Consider the following 21,352-nt stretch of genomic DNA (forward strand, 5'->3'; position numbering starts at 1 on the left):
TTATCATGATAGAACAATATAACACATTTCTAGTGGTTTACTATCACTGTGGTTTTTCCTGTCTTTTGCCTTGACTGTTTACTCATTGACTCCTCGTGTCTCATTAGGTTTGAGGAAGTCCACTAAGAAGCGCAGCGAGTCTCCTCCAGCAGAGCTCCCCAGCTTTCGGCGGAGCACACGCCAGAAGACCACGGGCTCCTGCGCCAGCACCAGGTACTACAGCCTCACACTGCTCGGTCATCTCTCAACTTCTCCAGTCTAAAGCCCCAAGTCAATTGTAGTCTGCTGTATTTCGGTGTGTACAAAAAGTATTAAACTATACATCCAATATTTTATGGAAGTGGGTGGCTTCCTTGGCAATACCTAATGAAATTGTCCCTGAGAAGTCGATCTTTCAGTGCATTCAAAAGTGTTGTCAGCCATAACATGTTTAAAGGGGAAAATCCACTCTAAACCAAATTGACAGGATGTGTCATGTCATGTTCTGTGAGTTGATAAAATAACTATTTTCACCATGATTTAACTTCTAAGTTGACAGTGTGGAATCAGGAAATCGTCTTGTAAAGCATCGTCATAAAGTTCTTGTCACTGGAGATGGGGAATAACTCTCACATTTCATAAGCCTTTTAAAATAATTACCTGCACTCCAGATGACCAAATCAGTCAATAGATGGTATAGGCATCAATCTGTCTGTCGTCGTGACGACGTATATATTTCGCTTAGATGTGTTCAAACTAAACAGTTGACCAAATGATTCAACTCAGTTTCCCAATGCCGCAGGACAGGGTTTGGGGACAATGCCCTGTATAGGGTGCTGTCTTTCGGATGGAATGTTAAATGGGTTTCTTAACTCTCTGGTCACTAAAGATCCCGTGGCACTTATCTTAAGGGTGTTAACCCCTGTGTCCTGGATAAATTCCATGGCCACTTAATCATCCCCAGCTTCCAACTGGCTCATTCCTCTCCCTTGTTACTGTTCCCCAGGTCATTGCTGTAAATGAGAATGTGTTCTCAGTCAACTTACCTGTTAAAAATAAGGGTTGAAAAAATCTGCAATGAACGTTTCTCCTCCCTTCTTGCCCTGGGCTATGTCTGTGGGAAAGCAGAGATTCTGTAAATAGATCTATGGAACTTGACCAAAACAATGGAAACTCCCCCATGGGGGAAAGATTCAGAATCCCTTATTGTGCCTACTTTTAGGCTATTTGTGTATTTCACACAATGTTGCGGGTAACATCCGAGTATAATAATTGAGTGGATGTCAACCCCAATACATGTTAACATCACCAATCAACTGCATCACACTCAAAACATCACCTACCAATCTCTAAGGCTAGCTATGCTACCAGCTTATACAAATAGGAGTTAGCATTTAGCAGACATTTTTCCAAACCCGAAAAGGACTAAATATATCCATATCGGATTATAGTAACCACATTTGTGAGGCCGTTAGAAGTGATCTGATATATATATATATATATATATATATTTTTTTTTAATGGCTGCCAAGTACTCATCCTTGTTCTTGCCCCGGCGTTCCATGAACCTCTTTACCACATGTATGGGCTGTTGCCATAGCAAGGTCAGCACCCCCCTCAGACGATCTGCAGGTTGAACATGGTTGTAGACTCCTGCAGTTTGTCGATTTTACAGCTGGCTAGCTACTTCACATGCTAATATTGTTTGTCATTATTATCTGTAGCTATATTTGCTAGCCAGCTACCTAGCCCCCCCCCCCCCCCCCCCCCCCCGTGTGAGAGTGCCGTGTGTTATGGTCGATTTGAGCTGCAACAGATTTCGACATGTTGCTAATAACCTTATTATGACAAAAAAAAATGTTTTTATTTAACACTGAATTAGTGGTTTTAGTTGAATTATTCCTTTCAATTAACTGTCCAGTGTTTCCTGGTTTCTAAAATATGACCTAATAGTTTTCACTCATTTTATGAACGCGCTTCTTGTCGGTACCTGCACATGTCTGCTCACAGGTGTGTGTGTGTGTGTGAACAGATGTTCACATTGCGAAACACAAGTGTAAGTTAGTGATACCTTATGACCAGGAATGTCAGTTGTGTGCTGCCATGCTTGATTGTGGGCTTTGTGGTCTAGTTTGTGTAGTCACTCAGTCCCACTATGCTCCCCCCCCAGTCGGCGAGGCTCAGGCCTGGGCAAGCGCGGGGCAGCCGAAGCTCGCCGACAAGAGAAGATGGCTGACTCGGACAACAACCAGGATGGGGCCAACTCCTCGGCTGCCCGCACCGATGAGGCCCCGCAGGGGGCTTCGGGTACAGGTACCTACTGCGACTAGGGCACAGAGTTTTTCCTTCTCAGCTCACATGGTCAAGGACAAACTCGGTGTACCATTATAGGTGTAGCACTACCTGCTTGTGGTAGCAGAGATTCTCTCCCCTTGACCCTTAGTGGATAAAAACCTTTGCACTATCCCACAAATTTCTGGTATGTGTTTGTTCTAAACGCATAGGAGCCAGCTAAAGCTTGATGTAGCCTCTGCTTGGTGTGTGTGTACACTAAAAGATTGTTGACTGTTTTCCTAGGCCTGCCTAGGTGTGTATGATCCTTACTTGAACTCTTTGTTTGATACATTTGTTGTAATTTTGATGAGGACAATGGTGATTTAATTGCCCCTTAATTTTCTCCAGCTTCTAGCTCAGTGGCCGGAGCTGTAGGGATGACCACATCCGGTGAGAGTGAGTCCGATGACTCTGAAATGGGCAGACTCCAAGGTATGACGATCACAGCTTTCCTTAGATACAGGTGCCAATGTTCCTGTCTAAGAGTTCCCTGTCAGCCCTTGTTGGTGTTGCGGGATCTTTGGTTGTTGTCTAACCTAGCTGTTTTCTCCCCACAGCCCTGCTGGAGGCCAGGGGTCTACCCCCACACCTCTTTGGGCCCCTGGGACCCCGCATGTCCCAGCTGTTTCACAGAACTATAGGCAGTGGAGCCAGTGAGTGCTACACCATCTTGTCTGTGTCCAGAATCCATTTAATTACCACTTCTTTTTTATTTCTTAAAAAAAAACTTATTTAACTAGGCAAGTCAGTTTAGAATATTCTTATATACAATTACGGCCTAGCCCGGCCAAACCCTCCCCTGACCCGGACAACACTGAGCCAATTGTGCACCGCCCTATGGGACTCCCGATCACACTGGTTGTGATACAGCCCGGGATCGAACCAGGGTCTGTAGTGAAGCTTCTAGCACTGAGATGCAGTGCCTTAAACTGCAGCGCCACTCGGGGAGCCCCGAGTGAGCAGGATGTTTCCATTCTCCCTCAGGGGAGGCATGTTGAGTTCACTTATGTCTGTCTTTATTCTTCTAACCTGCTATTCACTCAACTCTAATCCAAGTGTGTGCTGACTGCACTCTTGGCAGGGCCCATATTAAAAATGTTTCTCAGAGGAGTGCTGATCTAGGGTCTGATTCCCCCTCGCCATATAATCTCATTATATGGCGAGGGGTTTAGCTTTTATCTTAAGGGCTAAACTGATCCTATATCAGCACTCCTACTCTTGTGAATACTGGCCCTGCTGTTTAGTCTCTACTCTGACCTGCTTTATCCCTCCTCTCCTCCCAGGCTCCAAGGCTCAGCAGCTGCTGCAGGGCCTGCAGGCCACCGGTGACGAGTCCCAGCAGCTCCAGGCCGCTATCGAGATGTGCCAGCTGCTAGTGATGGGCAACGAGGAGACACTAGGAGGCTTCCCCGTGAAGAGCGTGGTGCCTGCTCTGGTGAGTCACAAAATGCTTTGTCTGCCTTTAGTCTTAAGTCATTTTACACCGTGACTTGATTTGCTAAGTCCCTTAATCCCCTCTTCTTTACAGATGACATTGTTACAGATGGAGCATAACTTTGACATTGTGAGTATCCTGAGCTTATATCTTTGGGGGGGGGGAGTGATATTTGTTTTTCACCATGACATTAGGCCTACATTGCGAGGTGCCACACTCTCTCCTGGTTATATTTTGTTGCAAATAACTGTACCTCAGTACAGTGTTTTAACTGTGGTTCCAGCCAACAAGGATTCCTTTGGAGTTATGTTTGTGAAATCTGTATCTTACCCCGTGCCTCTGCTCAGATGAACCACGCCTCCCGTGCTCTCACTTACATGATGGAGGCGCTGCCTCGGTCCTCTGCTGTGGTCGTGGATGCCATCCCCGTCTTCCTGGAGAAGGTAGGATAACCCCCTCTGCTCAGGTTCAGTAGGTACCAAACACACACATTCAAATTTCAGTACTGCCTAGTACGTTTGAAAACATGTCCCAACAATTAATACCTACTGAATGCAACCCAGGTTTTCCTAGCCCATACCTTGTTCTCTTGTCTTCCATTTGTCTTTCTGATGTTCTTGTTCCCTCTTCATTCATATGCAGTCATAAAACGGTGGTGGATATGATAATAGCTCTCTCTGTCTGCAGCTTCAGGTGATTCAGTTCATTGACGTGGCGGAGCAGGCCCTGACTGCCTTGGAGATGTTGTCAAGGCGACACAGCAAAGCCATCCTGCAGGCTGTAAGTGTTGCTCCCTCTGGCTCAGCTCTGCCTCTCTCTCTCATCTCTGCTCCCTACCCGGCTCTCATGTACTCCCCTTAAAATAAGTGATGGTGGTGGCTGTATGTTAGATATGTCTCAGGTTTACCATTAGCCGGAAATAATAGTTGATAAATAAAACTGTTGCCGGCCAAAATGAACGGGTGTAAAAAAAATACCCATCCCGGATCCGGGAGAATTGTCATCAACTGACACTAAGTAGCATAGCACAACGGACAAAAAATCTTACTAGAAAATATTAATATTCATGAAATCACAAGTGAAATATATTCAAACACAGCTTAGCCTTTTGTTAATCACCCTGTCATCTGAGATTTTGAAAATATGCTTTACAGCCAAAGCAAGACAAGCATTTGTGTAAGTTTATTGATAGCCTAGCATAGCATTATGCCTAGCTAGCAGCAGGCAATCTTGTCACAAATCAGAAAAGCAATCAAATTAAATCGTTTACCTTTGAGCTTCGGATGTTTTCACTCACAAGACTCCCAGTTAGATAGCAAATGTTCCTTTTTTCTTGAAAAATCATTTTTGTAGCCAAAAATAGCTCCGTTAGTTCTTCATGTTTGGCTGAGAAAACAACCGGAAATTGCGGTCACGACAACGCCGAAAAATATTCAAAATTAGCTCCATAATATCGACAGAAACATGGCAAACGTTGTTTATAATCAAATCTCTATTTGATAATATATCAACCGGGACAGAGCTTTTTTCAGTAAGACCGGGTGGAAAAATGGCTACCTCTGTCTTTTGCGCGAGAAATGCACAAAGAGCCATCAGGTGGACACTGACGCAATGTTGTCGCTCAGGCTCATTTTTCAAAATAAAGCCTGAAACTATGTCTTGTGATACTAGACACATTAAGGAAGCCATAGAAAAAGGAATCTCGTTGATATCCCATTCACTGCTGAAAAGGGAAGCATAGGAAGCGACTCTTATTTAGAAACCGCTGCATTTCTGATAGGATTTTTCTCATTATTTTGCCTGCAATATCAGTTCTGTTATAGTCTGAGTATCTTTACAGTTTTGGAAACTTTAGTGCTTTCTATCCTAAGCTGTCAATTATATGCATATTCTATTTTCTGGTCCTGAAAAATAGCCCGTTTACTTTGGGAATGTTATTTCAAAAAAATAAAATAAAAAGACCCTTAGATTCAACAAGTTAACATAGTTAACCTTTCTAGGGTATGTGGGACGCTCCACCTGGCCAACATCCAGTGAGATTGCAGAGCGCCAAATACAGAAATACACATTATAAAAATTCAGAAAACAAAACACATTTTACATTAGTTTAAAGATGAACTTCTTGTGAATCCAACCACGGTGTCAGATTTTTAAAAATGCTTTATGGCGAAAGCATACCTTAGGATTATTTGAGAACATAGCCCAGTAGACAAATCATTACAAACAGTAACCAGCCAAGCAGAAGAGTTACAAAACTCAGAAATAGTGAAAATTAATCCCTTTGATCTTCATATGGTTGCACTCAGAAGATATTCATTTACTCAATAAATGTTCCTTTTGTTCGATAAAGTCTCATTATATCCAAAAACATCCGTTTTGTTCGCGGTTTCTTCAGTAATTCACAGGCTCAAACGCAGTCAAAACAGGCAGACAAAAAAATCCAAATTGTATCCGTGAAGTTCATAGAAACATGTCAAATGATGTTTATATTCAATCCTCAGGTTGTTTTTAGCCTAAATGATCTGTAATATTTCAACCGGACAATAACGTCGTCAATATAAAAGGTAAACAAGAAATGCACTCTCTCAGGATTGCGTATGAAAAAGCTCTGTGACACGTCAGGGTCCACGCATTCAGACTGGTCTTACTCCCTCATTTATCAGAATACAAGTCTGAAACAATTTCTAAAGACTGTTGACATCTAGTGGAAGCATAGGAGCTGTAAATTGAGTCCTAAGTCAATGGGTACTGTAATGGCATTGAATAGAAAACTACAAAACCAACAAAAAACGACTTCCTGAATGGATTTTTCTCAGGTTTTCGCCTGCTAAATCAGTTCTGTTATACTCACAGACACTATGTTAACAGTTTTGGAAACTTTAGAGTGTTTTCTATCCAGATCTACCAGTTATATGCATATCATATCTTCTGGGCACGAGTAGCAGGCCGTTTAATTTGGGCATGCTTTTCATCCAAAATTCAGAATACTGCCATCTACCCTAGAAAAGTTAAGAACAAATTATTTACAATGACGGTCCCCCCCCCCCCCCCCGGCCAAACCATGCTTAACACGGACGTCGCCAATTGTAGGCCACCTTATGGGAGTTTTAAAAAAATCCCATTGCAAAATAATAGGGATGCACGATATAGCATTAAGCATATTGGAATCGGACGATATTAAAAATGCCGTCATTGGCCTGATGTCTAGTATAACACCTGTGCAAAACCGATGAGATGAACGGAAGCCGTTTTTGAATTCAACAATTTCATGGTCAGAGTTAATAAATGGTTGCTATATGATAGTTGTGCAATACAGAATAACGGTATCACTTTAATAAATGAAATGGGGTTGAAAAGCCATTTTGAATTCACACATTTAATGATCATAGGGGTGGAAACATCATGCTTTGGGGCTGTTTTTCTGCAAAGGGACCAGGACGACTGATCCGTGTAAAGGAAAGAATGAATGGGGCCATGTATCGTGAGATTGAGTGAAAACCTCCTTCCATCAGCAAGGGCATTGAAGATGAAACGTGGCTAGGTCTTGCAGCATGACAATGATCCCAAACACACCGCCCGAGCAACGAAGGAGTGGCTTCGTAAGAAGCATTTCAAGGTCCTGGAGTGGCCTAGCCAGTCTCCAGATCTCAACCCCATAGAAAATCTTTGGAGGGAGTTGAAAGTCCGTGTTGCCCAGCAACAGCCCCAAAACATCACTGCTCTAGAGGAGATCAGCATGGAGGAATGGGCCAAAATACCAGCAACAGTGTGTGAAAACCTTGTGAAGACTTACAGAAAACGTTTGACCTCTGTTATTGCCAACAAAGGGTATATAACAAAGGATTGAGAAACTTTTGTTATTGACCAAATACTTATTTTCCACCATAATTTGCAAATATAATCATTAAAAATCCTACAATGTGATTTTCTGGATTTTTTTTTTTTTTTTTCATTTTGTCTGTCATAGTTGAAGTGTACCTATGATGAAAATTACAGGCCTCATCTTTTTAATTGGGAGAACTTGCACAATTGGTGGCTGACTAAATACTTTTTTGCCCCACTGTATGTGCCAGTTATCCCTAATTCTTGTTTAACTGTTTCGTTTTAAATGTGTTTCCTGTGTCGTGCAGGGTGGTCTAGCCGACTGTCTGCTGTACCTGGAGTTCTTCAGCATCAACGCCCAGAGGAATGCCCTGGCCATTGCAGCCAACTGCTGCCAGAGCATCACCCCTGATGAGTTCCACTTTGTCTCTGACTCTCTGCCACTGCTGACCCAGAGACTCACACACCAGGTACACATACATTCACCTTTTACATGCTGGCTATCTGTTAATTAAAGAAACAAGCAAATTATGCTGTCTGGTTTGCATAATATAAGGAAATCAATTTTTTTTTAAATGTTTGATACTTAACTATATTTCAAACCTTTTCCTCAAGTAGTATTTTACTTTGTGACTTCCACTTTTACTTGAGTCAAGGTATCTTTTACTCAAGCATGTACATTTGGGACTTTTCCACCACTGGTGTTGTCTGTGGTATGTTCCCTGTGAAGACGTGTCTAATGTGGTTATTTCTCTCTTCCCCCCCCCGTACAGGATAAGAAATCCGTTGAAAGCACTTGTCTCTGTTTTGCCAGGCTGGTGGACAACTTTCAACACGAGGAGGTGAGTGAGGCGGTTCTACTCAACACGTTTCTATGGCTCTAACATCTCTCACCCTCCTGAACAGACTCATTATGACTGACCTCTGTGTGACCGCTGTCCACAGAACCTGCTACAGCAGGTGGCCTCGCGGGACCTGCTGACCAACATCCAGCAGCTGCTGGTGGTCACCCCGCCCGTGCTCAGCTCGGGCATGTTCATCATGGTGGTGCGTATGTTCTCCCTCATGTGCTCCAACTGCCCCTGTCTGGCCGTGCAGCTCATGAAGCAGAGTAAGTGGCTCATGCAGACAAACACACTTTCTATTGGTACGCATTTACACTGCTCACATGAATGAAGCCTAAAAATGCAGCTTACAAAATCTTGGGCAAGTTAACTATATAATGACAGTCTAAATGCCTCCAAGGCCAAAGTCCTTGACTGTATCAAGCCAATAGCCTGTGGAAAGAGGACAAACTAAGCACGTTGTCTTTGTTCAGATATTGCAGAGACTCTGCGCTTCCTTCTGTGCGGAGCGGCCAACGGTAGCTGCCAGGAGCAGATTGACCTGGTGCCCCGGAGCCCCCAGGAGCTCTATGAACTCACCTCACTCATCTGGTAAGGAACCCCCTCTGCTGCTCTCAACGTTACAACAACCTTTTCTACCCTAATGGTGGATGTGCATAAAAATGGCGGCCTCCATGCACCCGTCACAGATGGCTTGTTTGCGAATTTCCTTGATGCACTTTGCTAACTGTTTGTTGTTCCCCTTCCACCAGCGAGCTGATGCCCTGCCTGCCCAGAGAAGGCATCTTTGCTGTGGATCTCATGCTGAAGAAGGGCAGTGCCCAGGCCACAGAGGCGGCCATTTGGCAGTGGAGGGACGACCGGGGCCTGTGGCACCCCTACAACCGCATCGACAGCCGCATCATTGAGGTAAAGAACAGACATGCTGCTCCGCTCCATTTTAGGGAATTTCCTTCCAGACTTGGGGCCCAGAGTTTGTCCTCTTCAGGTCAGGTAGTCAGAAAAAACTATGCCCTACCTATACTAAGGAAGTAGACTGTTTCCGTCTTGATATGTTGTGAGCTGTGTGAATCCCCTGTGCAGCCCAGTGTTACACTAACGTCTGGGGGTGTCTGGTTCTCTCTTCCCCTCCAGACGGCCCACCAGAACGGAGAGGACGAGATCAGCCTGTCCACCCTGGGCCGCGTCTACACTATCGACTTCAACTCTATGCAGCAGATCAACGAGGACACTGGCACAGCACGGGGTATCCAGAGGAAACCCAACCCCTTAGCCAACCCCACTACTGGTGAGAGAGAGACCATCATTACCTCTAGTCATAGACTATCCCCAAACTGGTGTCAGTTGTATGCGTTTCATGTCAGTTGCTATTGTATGATGCCCTGATTGGGTTCTGAGACTAGCTCTATTCACTGGAAAATATACATTTTATAGATCGCTATAGACCGACCCAGTGGAGAAAGGGGTCAGTGCCCCAACTTATTGGTATTTTTATTGAGCCTTTGAACCAGTTAATCCCATTGAGGGCAGACTACCTTTTTCCCAATGCAGACGTGCTCTTAACGCATCTTTTGTGAAATTGAACAGGCTGCTTTGTGTCTTCTGCACTAGCTGATGGAATCCAATTTCTCCTATTGAGTCAAAAGAACTATCAAATCTTACGTGAGTCTTCCCCTGTCTGTCCCCCAGGTGGTCACCAGGAGGTGAGGCGGGAGGATGCACGGGCCCAGCTGATGAAGGAAGACCCTGAGCTGGCCAAGTGCTTCATCAAGACCCTTTTTGGGGTGCTGTACGAGGTGTACAGCTCGTCGGCAGGCCCAGCCGTCAGACATAAGTGCCTCCGAGCCATCCTCAGGATCATCTTCTTCGCCGATGCCGAGCTCCTCAAGGACGTGCTGAGGAACCACGCGGTGTCCAGGTGAACTTTTGAGTCACGATTGCTGTCTCCATTGACAAAAATAAATAGTCAGTACGACATGCGTCTTCACATCACACCTGAACCTCAGTGTTTGTCTGTTTCCTTCTCCCAGTCACATTGCCTCCATGCTGTCCAGCCAGGACCTGAAAATTGTAGTGGGCTCTCTGCAGATGGCTGAGATCCTCATGCAGAAGCTGCCCGACGTATTCAGTGTCTTCTTCAGAAGAGAAGGTGATAAATCTTGCCTGAGCCGGTGTCTCCTCCCTAGAGGAGCTGACCCGTAATGATCCTTAACACACAGCTCTTTTCTAGCACCAGGAGCTGCTGTTCAGAGGACCTGTTATGATTGGTCCTCCACTGCTATTTGAGCTTCAATGTATTTTTAGCGAAGTCAACACTGAGGTCACAAAATTGGGATGTCACACCACAGTGCACTTATGTCGTGGACCACAGAACGCTGTTTATCTAGTTAAATGCCTGATTTATTGAATCACAATTTCTCACACCAACCTCTTTAATATCAGAGAATTGGGAAAAGAGGAATTTCGCTGTATTCCATCAGCCCTCACCTCTGCCCTCCTCCCCTGCCAGGTGTGATGCACCAGGTGAAGAACCTGGCTGAGTCGGAGGCCTTCCTCACTAGTCCCCCGAAGGCGTGCACCAGCGGCACGGCTAGCCTGTGTACCACCACCATCAGCACTGCAAACACTACGGCGGCCACCACCGCCACCCCAGACCTGGGCTCACCTAGCTTCCAGCACAGCATGGATGACTCACTGGACCTCAGCCCACAGGGGTGAGAGAACACAAATACTAAATACATGCGAATGTGCATGTATGATAGGTCAGATACCACACGCAAGGACACTCACACACTCCTCCATAGAACAACATTAATCTCTCCCTCTCTCCTAGGCGGTTAAGTGATGTGCTGAAGAGAAAACGTCTGCCTAAGAGAGGGCCCAGAAGGCCCAAGTACTCTCCTCCCAGGGACGACGACAAAGTAGACAATCAGGGTAATAGTTCCAATAACAATCAGTCTCTAAGCCTGGATGCACATGGTTCTCACAGGTGATACAAATAGTGCTAAATGTCAATGATACATTTGTAGTAGTAAAGGTGAAATTCCTGTGTGTGTATACATGCATGTATGCATACGTACAGTACAAGTCAAAAGTTTGGGGACATCTACTCATTCAAGGATTTCTTTATTTAGGCTATTCTACATTGTATAAAAGTAGTCGACATCAAAACTATGAAATAACACATGGAATCATGTAGTAACCAAAAAAGTGTTAAATCAAAATATATTTGTGATTCTTCAAAGTTGCCACCCTTTGCCTTGATGACATCTTTGCACACTCTTGGCATTGTCTCAACCAGCTTAACCTGTAATTTCACCTTAACCTAGCTTTTCCAACAGTCTTGGAGTTCCCACATATGCTGAGCACTTGTTGGCTGCTTTTCCATCCATCTGTGGTCCAACTCAACCCAATTGAGATGGTTTGGGATGAGGTCGGGTCATCTGCTGCAGCACTCCATCACTCTTCTTGGTCAAATAGCCCTTACACAGATTGGAAGTTTGTTGGGTCATTGTCCTGTTGAACATCAAATGATAGTCCCACTAAGCTCAAACCAGATGGGATGGCGTGTCGCTGCAGAATGCTGTGGTAGCCATGCTGGTTAAGTGTGCCTTGAATTCAAAATAAATCAGACGGCGTACCAGCAAAGCACCACCACACCACCTCCATGCTTCACGGTGGGAACCACAAATGCAGATATCGTCTGTTCACCCACACCGCGTCACAAAGACACAGTAGTTGGAACCAGAAATCTCCAATTTGGACTCATCAGACCAAAGACCAGATTTCCACCGGTCTAATGTCCATTGCTCGTGTTTCTTGGCCCAGCACGTCTTCTTATTGGTGTACTTTAGTGGTGGTTTGTTTGACCATGAAGGCCTGTTTCACACAGTCTCCTCTGAACAGTTGATGTTGAGATGTGTCTGTTAATTGAGCTCTGTGATGCATTTATTTGAGCTGCGATTTCTGAGGCTGGTAACTGTATTGAACTTATCCTCTGCAGCAGAGGTAACTCTGGGTCTTCCTTTCCTGTGGCGGTTCTCTTGAGAGCCAGTTTCATCGTAGCGCTTGATGGTTTTTGCGACTGCACTTGAAGAAACGTTAAAAGTTCTTGATATTTTCCGCATTGACTGACCTTCATGTCTTAAAGTAATGGACTATCGTTTCTCTTTGCTTATTTGAGCTGCTCTTGTCATAATATGGACTTGGTCTTTTACCAAATAGGGCTATCCTCTATACCCAACCCTACCTTATCACAACACAACTGATTGGCTCAAATGCATTAAGAAGGAAATAAATTCCACACATTAACTCAACAAGGTATACCTGTTAATTGAAATGTATTCCAGGCGACTACCTCATGAAGCTGGTTGAGATAATGCCGGGAGTGTGCAAAGCTGTCAAGGCGAAGGGTGTCTACTTTGAAGAATCTCTAATATATTTTTATTTGTTCAACGCTTTTTTCCCCTTTTTGGTTACTACATGATTCCATATGTGTTAGTTCATAGTTTTAATTTCATCACTATTATTGTACAATGCAGAGTATATATATATTTTTAAAGAAACTCTGGAATGAGTAGGTGTCACAACCTTTTGACTGTTTGTTTGTGTAAAACCATGACGAGTCAACGCTTCAAAATTGGTTCTCATTTGTGGCATCATTGGTCTACATGCCTCTTTGTGCCTGGAGTCCTGGTATATTTGGGACATTTATGCAGAATGCAAACTGATCCTTATGATTTCTTGACATAAATAAATAAATACATACAGCATGACTTCATTCTTTAATATCTGGTGTCTGTTTCAAACAAATATAAGAGTTTCCCAAGGGGTGCATGTTTAGGTGTTTGCCCTAGCACTACACAGCTGATTCAAATCTACCAATCATCAAGCTTTGATTATTTTAATCAGCTGTCTAGTGCTTGGGCAAAAAACAAAATGTGCACCCCTTTTGGGGTCCCTGGACTGAGTTTGGAAAACACTGAAGTATAGGGTATCATTTGAGACCCACTTTGTCATGTTTCATCCTGTGACTAACCATTCTACTGTTCCTACAGCCAAGAGTCCTACCACTACTCAGTCCCCCAAATCCTCCTTCTTGGCCAGTCTGAACCCCAAGACCTGGGGCAAGCTGGGCGCCCAGACCAACAGCACAAACTCTGAGCCCTCTCGCACGGCCAGTGTGAGTGGCCTGGCACGCGCCCTTCCCAAGGACTCGGTCTCCAACAACAGGTACGACGGAAACCGTGGTGATGATGATTTTATCGCCGTGTTGGTAGTAGTGGTGGAGATTACCATTGGCTCGCTCAGAAAATGTAGCTAGGGCTGTGTTCAGTATGAAAATTGGTGTGCAACGGTGCTGTTCCTGAAGATCAGTTGGAAAACATGGAGAGGTTTGGTTGTAAATATGAGCATTCAAAATGCACCGTTACCCTTTAAATATTTCACTCATTGCTTCATGCCACACCCCACCACACGGTGCAAACGTACCTCAGTCTGTTCAAGAACATTGAATGATTTGGGGGAAGGTGTCATCCAGTACAGACTGTCACGCGACACGAGTTTAATCCCAAAAAATGTGCCCCTCGTTTGGCGGTCCTGAGGGCAGCACTTAAAATTGAATGGGCTCGCGGATTTGGCCCTTGGGCTCTGTTTGACACCCCTGGTTTAGTCAAACCGATTGCACCCAAGCTGTCAAATCTTAGATTCCTCCTGGTTCCAAGGTCTCTCCCCTTGTACAACCTCCTCCAATGGGCTTTGTGGGAGTTGAGAGTTGGGAATTGAGAAAACAAGACAGCCAGTAGTAGTAGTAGTAGTAGTGGTGATGAAGATGGTCATCCCCTTACAGGGACAAGATCAAGGCTTGGATCAAGGAGCAGGCCTGTAAGTTTGTGGCACGCTACTTCAACAATGAAAACATTGATGGCAGCAACCCCGCACTAAATGTACTCCAGAGACTCTGCACCGCCACGCAACAGCTCAGCCTACAGGTACTGTACTTCCCAACACTCACCCACGTTGTAGTATTGCACTCGATGAAAGTAAATGAGAGACTGCTTGGAGACTGCTTTGGAAACCCTGTTTGCTAATACTAACTTGAGAACAGCTGTTTTGCTTTGCTGTTTTGACGGTACAGGGTACTATCTACATTGCTAGCTAAAGACAAGGTCATTAAGGTATGATGGTGAGTGACTTGGGCTGTCACGCCCCCAATCCCCCACCAGATGGACGGTGGCGTGGAGTGCCTCGTGGAGATCTGCAGCATCGTGTCGGAGTCGGACGTGTCGTCGTTCGAGATCCAGCACAGCGGCCTGGTCAAGCAGCTGCTGCTCTACCTGACCTCCAGCAGTGACCGTGACCTGGTCAGCCGTGACGTCCGCCTCAAGAGGTTCCTGCACGTCTTCTACGGCTGCCCGGTAAGGCTGTTCGGCTGGTCTGAAGCACAGAACTATAATGAGATTCTGTTTCTATTATCAGAAGTTTGTCTTTCGCCCGATGAAGACGTTCATCCTTTCTCAGTATCCAGTGACTGAATGTAGCCAACTCCAGTCTAATAGGCCATTTTGGCAGAGACTGGAGCTGAGGGCATTTAAAAAATAAAAAAAACATCTGTCTAGGAAGGCTGTCACACAAACAAATGGGCCATGTTGCGCTAGTAGGGCATCCAAGTTTTTCCCTGACCACTTCAGATTGACCTGACCAGGATAAACTCAAGGCCCTAGTTATTGGCTATACATCTCATGGCTCTAAATACAGTATAAAGCCAGTATGAGGGTTTGCACTCAGGCTAGAATGAATGGCAGCTGGTCTGTATATGTATATTTTTCTCCTACAGTTCAAAAGGTACTCACTCAACTGAGCCCCATCCTCAAGTTTTGTGGCCTACTAGAGTATTGCATCTATATCTATTGCTTACATAATGTATTATTTTTATTAAAAAATTTAAACCTTTTTTATTTAACTAGTCAAATCAGTTGACAGCCAAACCCGGATGATGCTTGGTCAATTGTGCGCCGCCCTATGGGACACCCAATCACGGCCGGTTGTTATTCAGCCTGGAATCGAACCAGGGTCTGTAGTGACGCCTCTAGCACCGAGATGCAGTGCTTTAGACTGCTGCGCCACTCGGGAGCCCTACATTATGAAGTTCAGACCAGTGTTTCCCAACTCCGGTCCTCAAGTATCCGCAACAGCACACATTTTTGTTGTAGCCCTGGGCAAAAACACCTGATTCAGCTCATTGAGGCCTTGGTGATAAGTTGACAAGTTGAATCGGGTGTTTTTGTCCTGGGCTACAACACAATGGAAGTTGGGAAACACTGGCCTAGACTGTTGTCACATATAATTGAAAAAAAGACATTTGAATTGTCAGTTTAATGTTCTTCTACATATTCCCTGTTAATATACATTTAACTCCCAATTTGCCCGTATCTGATGAACTATAGCTGCTTGCTCCTGTTACACACAGCAGGTGTTTTAAATAAGTATCCTCATTTGTTTGTACAGCACTGAAGGCATAAGGCTGAAATGTATGCTCCTTTTTTTATTTATACTGAGCAAAAATATAAATGCAACATGCCACAATTTCAAAGATTTTACTTCGTTACAGTTCATTTAAGGAAATCATTCAATTGGAAAAAAAAAACGCATTAGGCCCTAATCTATGGATTTCACATGACTGGGAATAGAGTTGGTACTTTAAAAATAAGAAAAATATTAATAAAATTAGACGTGTATCCTCATGCAGCGTGACACATTCTTCGCATGAAGTTGATCAGGCTGTTGATTGTGGGCTGTGTAATGTTGTCCCTCTGGATATTGGTGTGAACTGTAACACGTTGTACACATCGATCGATAGCATCCCAAACATGCTCAATGGGTGACATGTCTAGTGAGTATGCAGGTCATTTTAAAGAACTGGGACATTTTCAGCTTCCAGTAATTGTGTACAGATCCTTGCGACATGGGGCTGTGTGTTATGTGGAAACATGAGTTGGCGGCGGATGAATGACACGACAGTGGGCCTCAGGATCTCGTCATGATATCTCTGTGCATTGAAACTGCCATTCATAAAATGAAATTGTTTGTCTGTAGCTTATGCCTGCCCATACCATAACCTCTGTTCTCAACGTTGACGTCAGCAAACAGCTCACCCACACAACACCATACACGTCGTCTGTGGGTGTGAGGCCGGTTGGATATGCTGTTAAATTCTCTAAAACCACGGAGGCGGCTTATGGTAGAGAAATGACTGTTCAAACTTCTAGTAACAGCTCTGGTGGATATCCCTGCAGTCAGCATGCCAATTGCACACTCCCTCAACTTGAGACATCTGTGGCATGGTGTTGTGACAACTACACATTTGAATGGACTTCTACTGTCCCCAGTTCAAGGTGCACCTGTGTAATGATCATGCTGTTAAATCAGCTCCTTGAAAGATTAATGCCATAGCTGTCAGGTGGATGGATTATCTTGGCGAAGGAAAAATGCTCAGTAACAGGAATGTAAACACATTTGTGCACAGCATTTTAGGGAATTGCAGACATTTTCCATACGGACAAAAAGCTTCATCATTTTCAGCTCAACTTTTTTATAGCTCCTTGCACTGTATGACAATTGATTGATAAACCATGCTTTGTCTTTTTTTTTTTACAACGGCAATATTCAACCCTGGTTGTACTCAGTAGGAAACAAATGGAATAAAACTGACAAAGGGAGGAACTACCTTATCCCAGAAATAAATGCTTTAAAAAAAACATTTTTCTGTTTCAAAAATGTTTCTACGGTGTGCCCTGTTTTAATACGACAAGTCTTTGCAGTTTGTTTGAAGTGTGTCCCTCCCGTGCATGCCTGTCCAGACCCCGGGGATGGAGCCGGCAGGCCGCCTGGAGCCGTCTGAGAACGGGCCCCTGCTGTCACTGGTGCGCAAGATGAACAACTGCCTAAGCCAGATGGAGCAGTTCCCTGTCAAGGTGCACGACTTCCCCAGTGGCAACGGCAACGGGAGCAGGTTAGTTCAGTTACCAAGTTCCATCCCTTCCTTTTGTTCCACAAACCCTATTTTTGTCAGCCATTCACTAATGTGTGTTTACTTAATGTGTGATTCCCTATTGAAGTCTATATGGGTTTAGGTCAAGGAAGGGGACTTGCCCGTATTTACCTCTTTTGTATCATTGTGATCTTGTCTGTTGACATGCGTGTTCTTCAGAGGTTCTCAGGCTCTGAAGTTCTTTAACACACACCAACTCAAGTGTCAGCTGCAGAGGCACCCGGACTGCACCAATGTGAAGCAGTGGAAGGGGGGCCCGGTGAAAATTGACCCCCTGGCTTTGGTACAGGCCATTGAACGCTACCTGGTGGTCCGAGGTGAGCACTGGGAACTGTCTCTTTGCATTGAGTTACTGACTTGACTTAAGCCCTTTCACTCTGTGAGGAACATAGGTCACCCACAAATGATCTTCATCCAACGGGGCTGCTTTCTCAAGTTCCTTCCCAGAGTATTTCTGTCCTTCACTTCTGGCAGAATAGAATGTCTCCTTGTATTACTGACATTTATGGTTAACATGCTGACGTGCTCAATGGGACTTTTGTCTCTACAGGTTACGGACGAATAAGAGAGGAGGATGAGGACAGTGACGATGATGGTTCAGACGATGAAATTGATGAATCTCTGGTACGTAGCTACATTGTCCTTGCAAAATACTCTCCATATTGGATAATACCTCTTTCCCCCACCAATAACGATGTTACCTTCCACCCTAACTTGACCGTCTATCTCTGTCCAGGCGGCCCAGTTCCTGAACTCAGGCAGCGTGCGCCACCGGCTGCAGTTCTACATCGGCGACCACCTGCTGCCCTACAACATGACGGTTTACCAGGCGGTGCGGCAGTTCAGCCTGCAGGCAGAGGAGGAGAGGGAGTCAACAGATGACGAGGCCAACCCGCTCGGACGGGCCGGCATCTGGACCAAAACCCACACCATATGGTAATTCCTTTACGCTGGCTGTCCACACACACCAGTCTATAGGCTGGACTGATTAACGAACCCAACCATAGCCTAAAATTGTGTTTTTGTCCACCAGCCACTGTGGCAGGTAGATGTGAAAATCTACCTGCCCCTCAGATTTGTTTTATCAGCCCAAATATCTTTTTGCTGTAATTACATAAAACAGATGACCATGTTTCTAAAACATGAAATGTATTAGAAAGAAGTATTGTAGTGTGTTGCTCAATTTCATTTTTTTTTTTTACCTCTCTTTTAATTAAAATGATCAGACACAAAATGTTATGCTGCCTCTTTAAGGGCACATGGTTATCATAGTAACGGGGCCACCCGAGTCCAGTCACATGTCTAAAATTTGGCATCTTAAGGCTTCTCTTCGCTCTCAGTTGACGCAGCAGACTCAAACTAACGTTGAAAACAACTGAACTTGTGAAAAAAACTATGTAAATAGAGTATATTAGACAATATTTTGCCTGTGCCCAGTGCCTCCAAAAATGTATCTATCATCACTTCACTCAGTGAGCTTAGCTCCCCTGCCAGGCAGTGTTGCTGCTTGAGGTGGGATATAGGATCCGTTTTTATTTGTGCAATAAACGGCTATGAAACAACAGCAGAAATACTTTGTAAACGGCTACTACAGCATTTTTCTAAGTATAAGCACATGTGCAATTGTTTATTTTAAGTCGCAAATGTAATGCTCACACTAGAGCCCTGCAAATTGACAATTGTGGCGGGTGAAATAGACGTTCTTGCCCGCCAATACCTAAATCTACCTGCATTTGGCCCTGAACATATCTGACTGATGCTTGTAGTGGGTGGCTGTTAGGGTTGAGATGTCTCACACACAAACACACATGTCTAATAGGTGGCTGAGTTAGTGATCAAATGCAACTGACATGGCAGTGTAGTCATGTTCCACGATATGCTTTACGTAGAGACTCTCTATCCCATTAGGTATAAGCCAGTGAGGGAGGATGAGGATGGCACTAAGGATGTGGTGGGAGGGAAGAGGGGCCGGGCACAGACTGCCCCCACCAAGACCTCGCCCCGCAATGCCAAGAAACAGGACGAGCTGTGGCACGGTAGGAACCACTACCACCACCTCTGGGCCTAGGTGGGTGTCTGTGTTGTCTACTGGCCTGGAGACTGAGAGACAAGTTCTGCTGGTTTATTTCATAGTGCAACTCTAATGTACTCCTTACAGTGGGGAGGGAGTGAGCTGACCTGCTTCTTCTGTTTGAAACAAGTTAACAGACCCTTCGCTAAGCCTTGCCTCGGTCAACATTTTCACGAAGCCCAATTAATCTTTCAAACCACAAGAGAAAACCCCTCAAACTGTTTTTAATCCTTAAGTCTATTTCCGAACCCGTGCGTCAATCTAAGTAAAAAAAAATTAAACAATTAAGAATCCCCATCGAAATGTCAGTTTAAGCTAGAGATGTTTTTTTTTGGGGGGGGGGGCTGCGTCTAAATCCACCTTATCTGCCCATGTCGTCCTTCCGCATCTGCGATGGAAGTTGGCTGAGTTATAGCGGTGCTTTTCCAACCAGAAAATTGGTCTTCTCATGAAAACGTCTGTAGTGGAAAGATGACTCACGAGGATGTTCTCTGTTTTGCTCTACGACCCCCACGAGTATCATGGGACTCATCTGAAGGTAACCCATGGAAATATGGAGGTCGTTTTGTGGCAACAAAAATAAGAGGATAAATGTGGCAATGTTTTTCCTGAGCTTTCTTACTTGTTCTGCCAAGTGCTCTCAATTGTTGGCTAATGCCAACAGCAGATGAGCATTATTTTCTTTGAATATAGCCAACTTAGCTAACATGCATTTGGAGAACCAGTTATATTAACCCTATATGTAACATTGTCTTTAAACCACTGGTGAATGGTCTGTATGCGATCAAAACATAAGGAAACCACTATCTTCAAGAAGAGATCCCAATAAACACTTTTGGCCCCATATGGTAGCCGATCAGTGTCGTTACACTATCGGAGATTGGTGCAAAAAATATATATTTCCCTTCTGCTCCTCCGAATGGTCTAGTACGTTGCTAGCGAGCAAACAATGTAACCTCAGTATAATTTTGCTTTCGAAAAATATTACAACACGCTCTATATTTCATGTATCATAGTTAAAATAAAAAAAATCATAGCCCTCCATGGCTTCCAAGGGTTTTAAACATGAGCTTGTCCGAGGTGTTGGACTACAGTTGCTATCCATCGGTGTGCCCAAAATTCTGGGCCGGTGCTTAGTGACTGTTGAATTTACTTATTTTTTTTACCGTCTGAATTAGTGACCTGAGATAACCTCTTCACACAAACCCACAGATATGGTCTGTCTAATCAATTAATCAAATGTCTTTCCAAATCTTTGCTTTTGCGCTAACCCCCTGGCCAAAGGGCTTTTACAGTCTCAAATGACACCCTATTACTTTGAAAGTAGTGCACTACATAGGATATTTGACCATTCTTTAACCTACACTAAATCTGTCCACTCAAATCCTTATCTCATACTATACATTGTATCATGTTAGTTTAGCTACCACATCTGTGTCGTATTCATTGGCCACAAAACGGAAGAAAAGGACGAACAAGTGACTACCTGCCCTTGTCCAATAAGAAACGCTTGTTTTTGTTTCCCATTGCAAAACGTTTTGCTACAGTGTGCACAAATTATGACCCTGACTTGCTCTCTCCTCTCCCAGACGGAGTGTGTCCCAGCATGGCCAGCCCGTTGGAGATGTACCTCATGTCAGAACCCCCAGAGAGCATCACCTTCGACGACCCGTCTCTGGATGTCAACCTGTTGCTGAGGGTGCTGCACTCCATTAGTAGTTACTGGTTCTACCTGTACGACGTGAGTAGCCTGTCCTATCCCCTCTCCAGCCCGCAGATACTGGCACTAACTGAACATACTGGTTGAGTCCCAGAAG

General features: G+C 44.5%; 1 protein-coding gene across 4 annotated transcripts in view; it reads left to right on the forward strand.

The window, feature by feature from the left end:
- Positions 1-21,352, forward strand: part of LOC139385598 (E3 ubiquitin-protein ligase TRIP12-like) — a 45,522-nt gene that overhangs the window by 15,620 nt on the left and 8,550 nt on the right. For 2 of the 4 annotated variants that reach the window (XM_071130798.1, XM_071130799.1), the window contains 27 exons: positions 108-213; positions 2,150-2,292; positions 2,662-2,745; positions 2,871-2,966; positions 3,597-3,748; positions 3,842-3,877; positions 4,096-4,191; positions 4,436-4,528; positions 7,879-8,040; positions 8,344-8,412; positions 8,516-8,681; positions 8,889-9,006; positions 9,168-9,324; positions 9,550-9,703; positions 10,105-10,333; positions 10,446-10,564; positions 10,925-11,129; positions 11,249-11,349; positions 13,473-13,647; positions 14,264-14,405; positions 14,640-14,831; positions 17,274-17,425; positions 17,624-17,781; positions 18,015-18,088; positions 18,201-18,400; positions 19,373-19,500; positions 21,125-21,276. In XM_071130798.1, the coding sequence (XP_070986899.1) occupies positions 108-213; positions 2,150-2,292; positions 2,662-2,745; positions 2,871-2,966; positions 3,597-3,748; positions 3,842-3,877; positions 4,096-4,191; positions 4,436-4,528; positions 7,879-8,040; positions 8,344-8,412; positions 8,516-8,681; positions 8,889-9,006; positions 9,168-9,324; positions 9,550-9,703; positions 10,105-10,333; positions 10,446-10,564; positions 10,925-11,129; positions 11,249-11,349; positions 13,473-13,647; positions 14,264-14,405; positions 14,640-14,831; positions 17,274-17,425; positions 17,624-17,781; positions 18,015-18,088; positions 18,201-18,400; positions 19,373-19,500; positions 21,125-21,276 (3,659 nt within the window). The remainder of the gene's footprint in view (positions 1-107; positions 214-2,149; positions 2,293-2,661; positions 2,746-2,870; positions 2,967-3,596; positions 3,749-3,841; positions 3,878-4,095; positions 4,192-4,435; positions 4,529-7,878; positions 8,041-8,343; positions 8,413-8,515; positions 8,682-8,888; positions 9,007-9,167; positions 9,325-9,549; positions 9,704-10,104; positions 10,334-10,445; positions 10,565-10,924; positions 11,130-11,248; positions 11,350-13,472; positions 13,648-14,263; positions 14,406-14,639; positions 14,832-17,273; positions 17,426-17,623; positions 17,782-18,014; positions 18,089-18,200; positions 18,401-19,372; positions 19,501-21,124; positions 21,277-21,352) is intronic. The other 2 variants (XM_071130802.1, XM_071130801.1) reach the window with 2 other exon arrangements.

The sequence above is a fragment of the Oncorhynchus clarkii genome, chromosome 27 (assembly GCF_045791955.1).
Source record: "Oncorhynchus clarkii lewisi isolate Uvic-CL-2024 chromosome 27, UVic_Ocla_1.0, whole genome shotgun sequence".
NCBI classification, from domain to species: Eukaryota; Metazoa; Chordata; class Actinopteri; order Salmoniformes; family Salmonidae; genus Oncorhynchus; species Oncorhynchus clarkii.